Here is a 15,581-nt window from a genome sequence, read left to right as displayed (position 1 = left end):
AAACTCAAGTCACAGTATGATTTATACTTGCAACTTACCTTAGCATTTCCAATGGGTTGGTTTCATGAACTTGAATTCCACATTTTGGACAGTCATTGGTGTCTTCAAAATGTTGGACAATACAACTTTTGCAAACTGAAAAAAAAATGCAAACTTTCCATTTACTACGTTAACATTTTATTTTTCAGTTAGAACAAAGTATTTTAAAATTCATCATTTCCACAAAAGTCGGTAATCTTTATATTGCAATTAGTAGCAGACAATTAGAACAATGTGATTGTCTGGTTTGACTAAGTACATCTGTAGCAATTCTAATTGTCAGAATACTTGTGAGTATTTCTCAATCATCCCTTTCTAATGCTCAATATACAGTAAAACAGTCGGAAGCAATCTCGGCAGATATTTTTCATAAAATAAGTACCTCACTCTTTGGCTGCCAGCAGATTTAGGTAAACTATCTTTGACTTTGACTCTCAGTCAAATCTGTTTACTTAACTACCATATGATACCTCTTTTATACTTTTTAAAAAATAAACAAGGTAACATACTTTACTCACCTCCGAGCTGTTATCTACTTTCCCTATTGAAGATGTGGGCAATTGGCCACTGATTGACCAAAAACACTACCTCATTAACCAATCAAGACTCAGCTCGCTCAAGATTGACTGGTCATGTTATGCATGGAATTGAGTCCATTTCTAAATACTATTAAAACTAGTATAAATACTATGAAGATGAGTTATCTTAGTCATAGCATTAGCATCTGGACTGTACCCTGGCAAAATGCATCACAGTGCAACAAAAGCTATTCCACTATCATTGAAATTAATTCCAGTGGCATTTAGAAAGACTGGAAATATTTATCCAGCAATTCTCATTCACTATTTCACATCAGGAGAGTTATATCTAAAATGTCTGTCTTATAGCCTCCCTCTCTGGTGTTCTAAAGGGAAACCAATAACAATAATCCTTGCATTTGATATAGCGCCTCATCAAGTCGTTGAGACATCTCAAAGCGCTTCACAGAATATACTGTAAAGTGAATTGACTGCATTTTGTGGACAGCCAATTGCCTACAATAGTGTCCCACAAACAGTCATTATTATTATTTTACTTTTTTTTTGGGGGGGGAAGAATTATTACTCCCAGAAAAAACATCTGCCAATCAACAAATAACCGGGTTCCTATTTACTCCTAGGTAAACAGAGGGGTGTGGAGTAAGGACATTTGCCTAAAGTTTCGCCTTGCCCAGGAACTGAACCCAGGTCCTCTCGTTTGTGAGGCAGGCGCACTAACCACAAATACTCTTGTGAATAGGTGGGGAGTATAATGTACTCTCCACATCAACACTTTCAAATAAAAAATTATCTTCAAGAGGGCCGTATAAGGTTTGTAGACTCTAAAAGCAGCCTGGTTAGAAACTAACTGATGTACATAGTAGGACTGTCAGCAGATAGCTCTGAATGTAGTGAAAAGGGACTGTTAGCCTTGCTAGTCCTCGTTGGCAGAAAATTAATTATAGATTTCTTTTCAGAGTATTTATGTTCAAATACTTTCAAATATTAAGACTCCAATCTGGTAAACGATAACAACAATAACAACAACTTGCATTAATACAGTGCCCTTCACAAGGGGTAGCGTCTCGGAGCGCTTACCAACAGGTTCTTGAAAAATGGAGAAAAGCTGTTCAAAAACAGGAGATTATGGTGGTGCTGTCGTTCCACCCACTTCCCATATACAAAACTGGCCACAGTCTCACAAACAGATGTCTAACCTGTGTTCCATACGGGTATTGAGTTGTTGAGAAATGGAATCGAAATGAACCGATCATGTGATTTATTTAAATATCATTTTGCGTAGAAGGAAAATGATACAGCCAGGACATCATACGTCAAAAGATCAGACACGCTTAAAACACAGGTTTGTGTCTGCTCCTGACTATGACCATATTTGCATATAGCCTAGACACGAAAAAGGCTTCTGGAGTTATAGCATGCTCATTCTAAGTACACAAATTAAATTGAGCCAGTTATCATTTGTGCATTTGTTGAGGTTGTGAAGCGGAATATAATACAGAATAAAGAAGCAACTGAGTATGTTGTGATATGCACGCATCACTATGTGGTGACAGTAATTCCGAAAACTACTGACTGAAATGCAGTAAAAGATACAAATGCGTCACAAGAACCGCCAGCTCTGGAGCAAGCACAATTCATAACTGGAAAGAAAACAAGCACGGAACTGGAAACACTTAAACAAAGGTGGGTGAATTTTGAACTCGCTACAGGTGTAGCAGAAAAAGGAGACGACTCCAGAGTTGACACATTTTAACTCGACCAATAATGACATGGTTGATGCGTAACATGTTTACTTAGGACACAATGAACACAAAATGTTGAACGGAAGTCAGAGAAATGTTGCCTACTAATCAACTACACTGTATGTGAAATAGGCTTTCAACTTAAGAAAGAAGGGATCATAATGTTAGTGCTGAGGAACCATGCTTGACCCCAGAATATCTTTACATTCTTTCATCTAGTTCTTTCATTTGAGAACTTCCTTATTAAATTAGGTATGTAACAACAAAACTGGCACGCCTTGCTTGGATAATTAATCTCTCAGATCGCTCTACCCATTCTTGTTAGGCCAAAACCAATTCTATCGCAGAAGGAATGTATAGGATGCTTGTGTCTTTAGCACATACACTGTTATCCATCCTTGAAATTACTTGGACTGGACCACTCAGTTATTCTAGAACTACCAATGGAGCTTCCTTTATTCCAGAGGGTTTACTTTGGAGTTTAATTTCTCATTGCTAGGATACCTCCATTTTGCAAACTTTTTTTTAATCAATTATGTAATTGGATAAAGCATACAAGAGTTACAATTTGTAAGAATCGGTCACTTTCCAAGATTTGTCTAAGAATTGCAGCCACTCTTTCAGTATCTGCACAATCTAGTTTGTATACATGAGGGAAAAGTGCAATATATACCCATTATACTAACTACCAAATGATATGGGAAAGCATAAGGGTCCATTGCAAACCAACTGTAGTGTCAAGTCCAAGAATGATCTGCTCACACGCCCAAGAGAATCCAATATCAGCATTCTTTCTACAATTGACAAACACGCCACCTCCAACACCATGACTCTCAAACACTCTATATCCATTGGATTTTGCTTTCCCATTGCATGCTACTGCTTATTGTTCCACAGACTTCATGCTCACACAAAGGCCACTGGTACACCATCATGCACAGCCCAAAATAAACAAACACCAACTACAAACATTACCACCCCACAACACTTTCTTCTTTAATTTCTGCATTATTTTCACTGAATGGGGATCCATTACATTAAATAAATGATTATCCAGGTTCATTTATTTATAATCTTTGCGGAAAAATAACCCCTGTAACCTCTTTCTGTGTGTCTCACTGTAAAACAAAAGTTTTGCTTTGAATGGGTTTGCACTTATACCCATTTATATAACACTGTTTTCCAAAATGAAACTCACCATTTCCAGTGATCTGTCCTTGGCAATACTGTCTGAAGTATGGATTCTTTCCTACAGGAGATGGATAAGACCAAGCACTGAGACACAGAGAGAGAGGTACAAGACAAAGTATAAGTAAATATTTATGATTTTTATGGGAGGGGGAAATAAATACATTTGAGTGTTGTTGACTGTCATATGCATTTTGTAAAAACGCAGTGTCATGGATGAAAGACTGAACAATGTGTAACATCGCTCCTCAGATAAAGAACATCAAACTCAAGGCAGGGACATAAGAAAAGAACCATCAAGCCCATTCCTTCTTTTAGGCCACTCAAAACCTCCCCTAACATGAATGTCAACCCAACTATTAGATATTCTAAAATCCACCCCCTTATACCCAAAGATAACCAAGTCTAAATGACATAATATTCATCCATTCTCACATCTATCCTCTTTTCCTTCACAGACAACATTCCTCATTTGTGTCCGATGGAATAATTCTTCATCTCATGTCTATAATTATCCTAATATCCTATAATGTCTTCATTCAGACACTTAGCCAGTTTGTGTCTGGCATACTGTTATAATAATCTTTACTTTGGATATAGCATCTTTCATGTCAGGAGAATTTCTCAAAGTACTTTGTAAGATTTACTGTAGCGACTGGATATTGTGTAGGTCAACCCGGCAGCCAATTTGCATACAACGATATCCCACACACAGCTATGAAATGAATGACCAATTTTATCTGGGGGATTGTTAGCCAGGACACCAGAAGAAACTTCCTTCTCTTCAAATAGTGTCATGGAATCTTTAATGTCCACTTGAATAGGCAGACAAGTGCTCTGTCTAGTGTGTCATCCGAAGAACGCCACCTCCAACATTGGAGCGCTCTCCCAGGACGCTATTGGACTTTCAGCTTGGACTGTGGGTTTAAGTCTCAACTTTAAAGTCCACAAAAATGAGCCCACAACAATCAAACTCAAGACATAATTAAACCAGGCTGACACCTAAGGCTTATTATTGCTAAGTGTCCAACTCACTTTTTATTGCTGGTCAATTATTACCCAATTTGCATTACAGAAATAATAATTATTCAGTTCACTTTTCAAAACACCAACGGGTTCTGTCCATGCCATAAAAAGGGCTGCATGCTAAGTATATGCTCATGTCTCTGGAATAATAAAATTATTCCATGGTGACAATCCTGGCATAATCTATTATACAATCTTGAACAAGACATTATATACATGTTCTCTATTCTAGTTACCCCTCGAAGACCCTCAGTTTGATTTCTTTTAAAAAACATTTTCAATTAAGGAGATGTTTTCTGGCTCCGCACATATCTCAAATTCCGTTGGCAATATTAGAAACACACAGAATATCTTTACAACAGTTTGTCATAATATGTATGAATCTGAAAGGCTACAAAAGAGCAGTTATTCCTCAAAAAGCTTAAAATGGTAATACCTGTAATTAGCAAATAGCTGTTTGTCAAACTAATGTGGATTCTATAATTGGTTGCAGCCATAGTGCTCTTAATTTCTGTAAACAAACCACACACCTGGGTTCCAAAATCATTTTTCAATATAAAATATTGTGTGCAATATGAAAATAATTTTGACACCCAATCCTCTCTGTTCAATATACAACTAATAGATTTTTTTTAAAAATTCAACATAATGTACTACTTTTGGCACCCATCTCCAATGTTCAAAAGTAGTCAGCTAATGTTCTCTGGGTTTAGTTTCATGCAAAAACATGAATTAATAAGGAGTTAAATTCCATTTTGTTGCAGTGAAATAAAACTTGGGAGAAAATTATTACATTAATTAAAAAAGAACAATGGCATTCATTTTATTCAGATATTCTTTGCAGACTTGTAGAAAGTAAATATCCTGGTTTCCTGATGCCATATTTACATGAACAACTTCATCCAGTGAAATAAATATGAGTACCTGTAGGTTTCAATTGTTGAACCTAGACCTTGACTTAACTGCTACTTGGGACTCATGATTTAAAAAAAATGAAATTATGAAGGATTTAAGATAATATGGTACTGAAACTTGTTTTTAAAAACAAGCACAATGATTGAGAAGAATTGTCAAACTTTTGTTTCATTGGTTAGCTAAATACATGTCACAGTGATGTAGATTTCATCAAAATATGTAAGTTTATAGTGAAAATCTTATTATGAACAACACTACCAGGACAAAAACAATATAGAATTTCCATCCCCTCCATACAAATTTTGCTTTGTGCCTCCAGTTAACTTTGAATAAATAATAGTAAAACGTTAAAACACTGTCACTTTCAGCCAAAACAGTTTGTTCTCTTCAAACCCCAAAAAAGAATATCGTTAGGTTCTAGATCACTGTTGATACTCTGGGTTTGCAAATCATGCAAGTTAGGATAAGTGGATTTTAATAATAATAATCCTTGTATTTGATATATTGCCTTGTCACATCAAAACATCTCAAAGTGCTTCACAGTAATTACTGTTAAGAATGGTGACTGTAAACTTTTAGGTGAAGACATGAGTAATTCCAGAAAACTGTAAAAGAACACACACTAATGAATCGCTCGCCTGAAATGTTTCCTTGCACACAAAAAACAAAAACAAATCAATAAAATTATCTTTGAAATTATGACTCTGAATAGCAGTTGAGTTATAGGTCCAACAATCTCCAGTTATAGTTCATCATTTTATTTCAATGGATAGATAGGTTTAAGCAGAAATGACATCAGCAAAGAGTTCCAGGAAGTCTGCTGGTGGCTGCTGATACTCTCAAGTCACACGTATATAGTCGTCCTCCACACTTCATCATGTCATCCTGCCTCCAGCTTTCTTAATGCAGCAGATTGACCATTCATATTAATATTTCCAAATATGATAAGAAGCAATTTAAGGAGAACTGGCATAGATAGATGGAGCCCTATAAAACTTCAATTTGCAGGGAATCACTGTGCCTAGAGCACAACAGTACAGGTCTCTGAAACAAAAAGAGAAATCGCTGGGAACACTCAGCAGATCAGGCAGCATCTACAGAAAAGGAAAGTGAGTCAACCTTTCGGGTCCATAGAGTGGGGAGGCAGAGCAAGGAAGACAAAGGAGAAAATGCGATAGAGGACAGGGGTTGATGGGTTAAAGAGGTGTTAAACGATGCAAAGGTGGGGGGGAATTGTAACAAACCAAGGGAATACAGATGTTAATAATGCAAAACAAAAGGGGGGCGGGGGGTGGGGGGGGGGGGTTGCAACCAAATAGGAAGACCAGAGAGAGAGGTGTGTCTGAGACCCAGATGATGTGGTAATGGTACAATGGATGGAGAGGTCAGAGTGCGGGTGAGAGGGAGTGTTGAAGTGGCAAAAAACCGGAAGCTCAGGGTTGTGCTTGGAAACAGAACGGAGGTGTTCGGCAAAACGGTCACCCAATCTGCGTCTCCCCAATGTAGAGCAGACCACATTGTGAGCAGCAAATGTAGTAAACCAACATTTACTTTAGTACACAGATTTGCCAAAACACAGATTGGGTGATCAATTGCCAAACACCTGTTTCCACAAATGGCTTTTCCTCCAGCCCCCGCACTGTCTCGTGCGGTGTTCCTCAGGGCTCTGTCCTCGGTCCCCTCCTCTTCACCCTCTATATGCTCTCCCTTGGTGACATCATCCGCAGACATGGGGTTAACTTCCACATGTATGCGGATGACACCCAACTCTACCTTTCCTCTTCTACCCTCAACTCCACGACCCCGATGTCCTGACAGCTGCCTGTCCGACATTGAGTCCTGGACGAGAGACAACTTTCTTCAGCTCAACGTGCGCAAAACTGAGGCCCTCCTGATTGGCTCGCGTCAGCGCCTCCGCACCGCAGGCGCTGACAGCATCAACATCCAAGGCTGCACTCTCCACCTCTCAAAGCCAGTCAGGAACCTCAACGTTCTGTTCGACCTTGAGCTGTCCTTTCTTCCCCACATCCACACCACAACTGGCACCGCCTTCCATCACCTCCGGAATATCGCCAGACTACGGCACTACCTCACCCCTCACGCTGCTGAAACACTGGTCCACGCCTTTATCACCTCAAGGCTGGACTATGGGAACTCTCTCCTCGCCGGCCTTCCCGGCACCTCCCTCCACAACCTGCAGGTCATTCAGAACTCTGCAGCTCGTGTACTGTCCCGCACCAGGCATCGCGACCACATCACTCCCACCCTCGCTCGCCTCCACTGTCTCCCCATCCCCAGAGGATCAAATTCAAGATCCTCATCCTCACCTACAAGGCCATTTACGGCCTTGCTGCCTCCTACCTCTCCAACCTACTATCCCCCTACTTACCTGCCCGTACCGTCCGTTCCTCTGGCTCCGGTCTGCTCCACATCCCCCGCCCCAACTGCCCTACCATCAGTGGCCGGGCCTTCAGCCTCTCAGCCCCTAGGCTCTGGAACTCCATCCCCCAGTGCCTTCCCCTTGCCTCCTCCCTTTCCTCCTTCAAGGCCGGTCTCAAGACCTTTCTCTTCGACCGTGCCTTCAGCTCCCCTCTCGACTCTCTACCCCCTCCTCGCTCCCTCCCTTCTCTCACCCTGACCATTTCCCCCCTGCTCGGGTCCCGACCCAACTGTCCAGCGCCTTGGGACGTCCTCCCGACGTGAAAGGCGCTCTATAAATGAAATCTTGTTTTTGTTGTTGTTCTGTTCGCAAGCACAACCCTGAACTTCCGGTTTCTTGCCACTTCAACTCTCCCTCCCACTCGCACTCTGATCACTCCATCCATGGCTGCCTACGCTGTTCCGATGAGCCACAGCACAAGCTTGAGGAACAGCACCTCATTTATCCGCTAGGGGACCTTACAACCCTCTGGCCTCAATATTGATTTCAACCATGTCAGACCATAACAGCTCACCTTCCCCCTCCCCCTCTTCTGTGACCATTAACACATCATCTGGGTCACAGACACAAGTTTTCTGTCTCTGGTCTGCCTATTTTGTTGCAGTTATGCCCCCCTTTGTTTTACGTCATTAACACCTCTTCAACCATCACCCCCTGTCCTCCACCCCATTTTCTTCTTTGTCTTCCTTGCCCTGCCTCCCCCCCCATCTGTTAGCCCTTAAAAGCCTCTCTCTCCCAACATGTCCCAGTTCTGACAAAGGGTCGTGGACCCAAAACGCTGACTCACTTTCCTTTCTCCATAGATGCTGCTGGACCTGCTGAGTGTTCCCAGTGACTCCTGTTTTTGTTTCAGGTTTCCAGCATTTGAGGTGTTTTGCATTTTGTTAGCACCAGGTTTCTGGCCATTTTGCCAGCCTTTGGGATAGCTGAGACACGTTATTGTCCTCTCATGTCAAACATTCTTAGTAATTCTCCATAAAAAATACAATAAGCATTCAAATCTGTACAAGCAAACTCCTAGCACTCCTCGTAACAAATAATAATTGGCTAATTTGATGTTGTCTCAAACATGAGTTACTTTATATCTTTATATAATATAATAATCCTTGCATTTGATATAGCACTTTTCACATCTTCCAGATGTCTCAAAGCGCTTCACAGAATATACTGTAAAGTGCATTGATTGTATGTTCGTGGGCGAAACACAGCAGCCAATTGCACACAGCAGTGTCCCACAAACAGTCATGGATTGAAGTGACCAATTTTATTATTGTTTTTTTTCTTGAGGGATTATTATCAGGCATGTGTAGTAAGGAAACTTGCCCACGGTTTCGCCCTGCTGGGAATCGAACCCAGATCTGTCACTTGCGAGGCGAGTGCTCTAACCACTGAGCCACAGGACTCAACAGGACTTTTATTTGAAGTAACTTATATTGTCAAATGCAGCAGCTAATCTGCAACTCTGATGTCTGTTTTGCAGCATAAACAGTAAAGACCACACTTAATTTGTTTTTATCTGAATATTTGGATGGGAGAGGAGTATTGGCCAGGACACCAGGACATTGTGCTCTTTTTCAGAAGGTATCACAGAATCCTTAATTTAAATATATTAGCAAAAGGTTGGCACATCCAACTACGCAGTACTCTCTCAGTGTCAGCCTGGAATATATACTCAGATCCTTGTGTGGAAAGCAAGAATACTACCAGCTGAGATGAAATGACAACTGTAACCAAAAGTGTAATAATATAGCAAAACATAAACTTGTTTTGACAAGGGTTTTGTCTTTGAAGAATAGGAGATAGACTGTTAAATAATTTGTTAGAATAAGCAATTTTTCCAAGGACAAGTTGTAACACCTTCCCTCGAAGACACAATAGTGTCTTATAGTGACACAATATTATTTATATAAACACTGTAGTATTTTAATGTTCCCAAAGTATTCCTTCGCTCCTGAAGGTGGTGATTCATGCTAGGATATGGTTCCAGTGATATGATCATTCCTCACTTGAGTTATTGAACCATAGGAGTCCCACCATTTATCATATCTAAATGCCCACAAAAGTCCAGTTAAAAGTATGAACCCTGCCTGATTGTTTGCTCCCTCATTTACAGATGCTGAGGTCAATTGTATATTCACTACTGGTGCACACTCCCAGCACAACATTGGAGTGTCAGCCTAGACTGTAAGCTCAACGTCCTGACTTATCGGGTTACTGGAAATGGTTGTAGTTAAATGTTTTCATCTTAAATGTACATCATATTCCAAATTTGCATTGGAAATTACAATCCAGGGTAAAGGACCAACCAGTGTTGCAAACCTGATGTGATCTCTCCTATTTATAGTCTGAAAACTTGGCACTCTCCTCTCTCAGAGCCAGAAGGAACAGAAAGATGGAAGTGAAGTGTATGAAGAATATTGTCAGTCAAAGAATAAAGAAAATCGTACATGTTTCTTCATTATTCAGAATCTGTCATATTCTGCTGTACATTAATGATAGTTACAAAGAAAAGGCCTCATTGTGCGAGTTAAGATTCTATTCATGAGGTTTAATCTACAGAGGATAACTGTTAAGTCTAAACAATGCTTGGTGAATATAAACTTGAGAATGCCTTGTATAAATTTTGAATTGAGACTTAGCCTAGTAACATCCAGATGAAGGCAAATATCTAAGAGGAAAACCTAAAGTGGTCAAGCAAAACCTCTACAAATCAACCTGCCAATATAACAACAACTTCCATTTATGTAGTGCCATTCACGCAGGGCAGTGTCTCGAAGAGCTTAATTGTGGTGGAGCCTGACACCGAGCCAGTGGGAGGGAGGAGATGGCCGTTAGCACGGTCGAAAAGGTCTTCAGTCATGATCTAAAAGAGGGGGAAGGAGGGGGCAAGTCAGAGGGATTGAGGGAGAGTTCCAAAACTTCGGGGCGTAGTGGTTGAAAGTGGCAGCGATGATGGAGCAGAGGGGATGAGGGATGAGTTGGATAGACAATGTTCAATTTATTCTTCTGTAGCATGTATTAAATTTACATTGATTTCACTGATTTTTGTGTAACATAGACCTATACAAGGAATATCTAGTAAAAAGAAGTCATTTTATTAAGTATATCTAGTGCTAAAATACTCCAAATTGAATTGTTACAGGATAAAGTGTTTTCGAACATGATGAGTTTCTCTCATCATTCAATTCAGACATATTGTAAGCAAACAGGTCAGTTTGACCTAATATATGAAGTACAAATTCACATGGTTACATTTGTTCCAAACAATATTGGAGTCCTATTTGAAAAATATCAGCATTTTTACTTACTAAAGATTCTGATGGTTTTTAATCCCTCAAGAATAATCAGTAATGCCTTTTTAGCTGCAGCAATTTTGCACTCTGTAACTTATCATATGCTTGCTCCTTTAAAAACTTAATCTAACCTAACAATAACATATTTACAAGCCTTATGAATAGCAAGTTTTATTATCAATCTTACAATCAGACCATTCCTATTGAACTGAATTAGTTTTGTATAATAACAAAATGTTCTGGTCAATTAGTGTTCAGAAAGGAAATGGTGGTCTGTGGTCTTCTGCATGCAACCGTTCACAAGTTCAATATCAGGAACATTGCTATATTTAGTTTCAATTTAACTAATTGTCACCTCAATAACAAATGCATGAAAATTTCATTATTATTCTCAATTATATGTCCATTTGTGAACCAAACCCTCTGCTCAAAAGTGCTTCTCTTCACCTAGTTGCAACTGTTGGGCCTTTATTTTCCTCAAGGAAATACCTTAATAATACCAACAATTAAAAACACAACTTGCTCCAAATCCCCTAAACTTTGAATCCAACTCCCTGAAACAGTGAATCTTATAAACATGTAATTAATCTTTGATCCATAGGTTAAATTTTATCCATCATCCTTTCGGGCAATGTTGTCCAACCATAGGTTGTCAAAGTACATGCAGCTCATGAAGGGTCTTGATGTGGCTCACATTCACCTCAGCTTCAGCAGAAAGTATGTTTCTCAGTTTATCCCCATTGATTATTTGTTTACAAGAGAATTATGCATGGCAATTTAAACAAGTTATATGTATGTGGTAAAAATTTCTCTAGTCAGGATTTTTGAATGTTCTGTTCAAATAGTCATCTAAAATAATATTCATCTGAATAATCAAACAAAACAAGTGTATTCAATTGATTCATGATGTCGATTTATATATTAAATACACGATTCTCACAAACTGTTTTCTATTTGGACCCTGTGATGTCTCTATTCTCTTCATAAGGAAATGCCTATCAGTAAATACGAGCAACTGTAAAATTCTCAATGACTTGTTGACAAAGTTGATTTGAAAATTAACAAATTATTGCAACATGCTGCAAGTTTGAATTGAGTGTGGAATATTCAAAAACACACATCGTCTTCAATGTACTTACAAACACGTAAGCAATATCTTTGTTGTAGTGATTCCACTACAATTATGCTGTTGCTGTATACGTCTTGGATTGAAAACTCACACATGCATCTCCGGTGTACCAGTTAATAATAATAATAATCCTTGCATTTGATATAGCGCTTTTCACGTCGGGAGGACGTCCCAAAGCGCTTCATAGAACTCACTGTAAAGTGAATTGACTGTATATTTGTGGGCGAACGTGGCAGCCAATTGCGCACAGCAATGTCCCACAAACAGTCGTGGATTGAAAATGACCAATTTTATTATTGTTTTTGGTTTTGTAGGGATTATTATTAGGCGTGTGGAGTAAGGAAACTTCCCAAGGTTTCGCCCTGCCTGGAATTGAACTCAGGTCTCTCGCTTGCAAAGCGAGTGCTCTAACCACTGAGCTACAGGACTCCACAGTTAAGAGAAGTGCGCGCATACACACACACACATCTGCAGACTAGGTATTGTTTTTTGCTATTGACGGATGCGTCGTTTGACGCATGTCAAAGGTGAACTTTCGAAGGTGAACTTCGCATGTCGAAGGTGAACTCTGATGAACTTTTATGTGAGAGATCAGGTCGATTCTGGCTATGATGCTTTTGTCACACACATTACAAGATTAGGGATTATAATCTTTATATAGTGTGGCCACCCACACCAAGAAAAGGGCGTTGTTGCATAATGTGCTAGAAACAACGAATAAGTTGTTGTTAGAACTTGTGAAAATTCATAGAAAAGCTACAGTTGCTTCTACAGAAATTATTGAACCAAGAGAGGAACCTCCTGCAAAGAAGCGGAATTGGTCAGAAACTGAAAATTCCCGTCATTTTCAAGGGTCTTGGGAAAATCAGTTTGCTGTCAAGGCAGTACGTTTCGTTACTTTACGAAGTAAAAGTACAAGGAATATTTCCTTCATGGATGGGATTTAACTTGCCAACGGAAAAACTGAAAATTATAGGGGTGTAAGTTTGACTCATCAATCAAAAAGTCAATACAGTGTGACACAGCAATAAAAGGTAAAGAGTGCTGATCTATGTCGCCAGATCAGTCGTGTTCAGAAGTAATTCTCAGGCTGCATAGTGCTCTGGTCAGGCCACACTGTGTACAGTTCTGGTCATTATGACATGTAGAGGAGAGCAATGACTAGTGAGGAATGAGCTATGAGTAACAATTAGAAAAGCTAGGGCTCATCAGTCTTGAAAAGAGACATTTCAGTGGGGCCTTAAAGAGGTACATAAGAATTTAAATGGGATTGAGAAGGTAAACTTGGAACAATACTTTGGAAGCAAAAAATACTTCTGGATTCAATTAAAAACATTTGATGCTGTGATGAGAGAATGGTACAGTGGATATTCTAAAAGAATGAGATCAAATGAACCGAGGAGTCTTCTTCATTCAAGCCTCTCTTGTGATCAATGATCCTTCCAACAAAACTCAGTAGCATTCTGCAATTAGTGGTACTGATACATGGCAACTGCTTTCCATGGATGTAATTGTTCCTGCTATTGAACCAACCAATACTTGATTAAACATTCTAAAATCCCGAATGAAAAAGGTTACTCATTGTAAGTTCACTTATTATAAACGTGTTATATCTGAAAAGGTGTTATAATAATACACATCAATGACAAATAGTTTTAGGTCAAAAGTTATCCAACATATAGCATCTCAACACAACACATTACTGGATAGCCTGGGTACCTGAAGCTAACAGTTGCTGTGAAACAAGATAATTACTCAAACAGTTGAAGACTGTTAATTGGGAATCTCTAATAAAGATGAAATAACCATATTAACAAAATTCATAAACAGTTTAAATTGCAGGACAGATAATCTTGATGTGAGAAATTATCTCCATTAACTTTGGCCTTTTTTAAAAGTTATTTTAGAAACCATGTGTATGATCACATTATTCCAGCACATAGGATATTGATATAGGATTATGTTTTGCATTGTGTTGTAAGGATTCAAGTTGAATTGCAAATAAGTAAGTTTGTTATTCAGAAACATATATATGTATATATATAGATATATATACACTATGATTCCTGTAGCATTACTTACAAGTGTGTAGGCACTCTGTCACTGTAGTTGGCTTGATAAGATAACCCTTGCAGACGTAACATGTGATGAAGGCATTGAATTCTCTCACTAGGTACTTCCTTTGTGTAGCCATTTTTGGACAAGGTAACAATGGAAGAAGAGGCAAGTCTAGCCCGAGTTGACAGGTGTCTCTGTGTTTATAGGTCCTGCTGTGCTGCACTGCACAGCTGCACTTGTCCAGGCATCTGTCTGAGAAATTTGGTGGAACAACTTTGAAGTAAATCCTCAACTTCTCCAGAAGCACATTGTCCTTTAGTCAAGGGTCATGGTTATCGTTTCCTGTTCCTCTGCGTTGTACAAAATGTCGCAAACCTGTAGCATTAACAAGACATAAGTATTAACAGTACAACAGATCTTGGTTGAAAAAATAACAATGCTATGATTGCCTGGGAATAAAATAAAATAAAATCCTTGGAATAATCACTCAAAATGCTCATTTGGAATTTTAACCGTTCCTGTTATAACTATAATTTTAAACATAAAATAGTATCTCAAAATAAAACTTTTATAACTATTTATAATCTACTGAACTAATGACAAGAATGAGCCCCGAAGTGCGGAGCATCTTTCACACACTCGAGTGACTATTTCAGCAATTGGCTTTACCAAATTCCTCAGCGCATTAAAACGTTGTTGATCATTTTCCCTAATTGTAAAGCGATGTTGTATATTTATAAGAAACTGTCAAGAGCCAGACTCAAAATAGTTTTTTTTCTATGATTCCGTCTCTTACACACATGGTTTATAGCACATGGTCCTAACTTTAGAATTGAACTATTTTCATGAATCTCGGTTTTGTTTTTGCAATTCACTTTGAAGTAACATCAAATATTGTTTGGGGAAAGCACATGTTTTCCAGAAATAGTCTGTGAAACACGATGAAATTAAATTATGCAGTCAAAATAACTTGAAAGAGAAGTCCACTCTCTGGGGAAATTTTAGGCAGGTTCAATCCTTATCATAGCCACAACAGCAAAGCAAAGACATCACGTTATCAAAGCCATTTTGGGCCATCTGAAAAAGTTTCTCACAACAGCATTTATTCTAACGTGCTTTTCGTAATTTAGTTCCATTTAAAATATTTCTTTAAAATAGTTAGCCACACCGGTTTGAACGATTGCATAACCGATCATTTCACACTCTGGTTTG

General features: G+C 38.9%; 1 protein-coding gene across 2 annotated transcripts in view; it reads right to left on the bottom strand.

Moving 5' to 3' along the window:
* Positions 1 to 14,739, bottom strand: part of pcgf5b (polycomb group ring finger 5b) — a 31,011-nt gene extending 16,272 nt beyond the window's left edge. For both annotated transcript variants that reach the window (XM_042336999.1, XM_007896752.2), the window contains exons 1-2: positions 14,394 to 14,739; positions 39 to 135 (exon numbers count right to left, since the gene is read on the bottom strand). In XM_042336999.1, coding sequence (XP_042192933.1) covers positions 39 to 135; positions 14,394 to 14,505 — 209 coding nt within the window. In that variant the 5' untranslated portion in view covers positions 14,506 to 14,739. The remainder of the gene's footprint in view (positions 1 to 38; positions 136 to 14,393) is intronic.
* Positions 14,740 to 15,581: the final 842 nt, after the last annotated feature.

This window comes from Callorhinchus milii, unplaced genomic scaffold (assembly GCF_018977255.1).
Source record: "Callorhinchus milii isolate IMCB2004 unplaced genomic scaffold, IMCB_Cmil_1.0 Scaffold7, whole genome shotgun sequence".
NCBI lineage: Eukaryota > Metazoa > Chordata > Chondrichthyes > Chimaeriformes > Callorhinchidae > Callorhinchus > Callorhinchus milii.
This window is presented reverse-complemented; position numbering and strand designations above follow the sequence as displayed.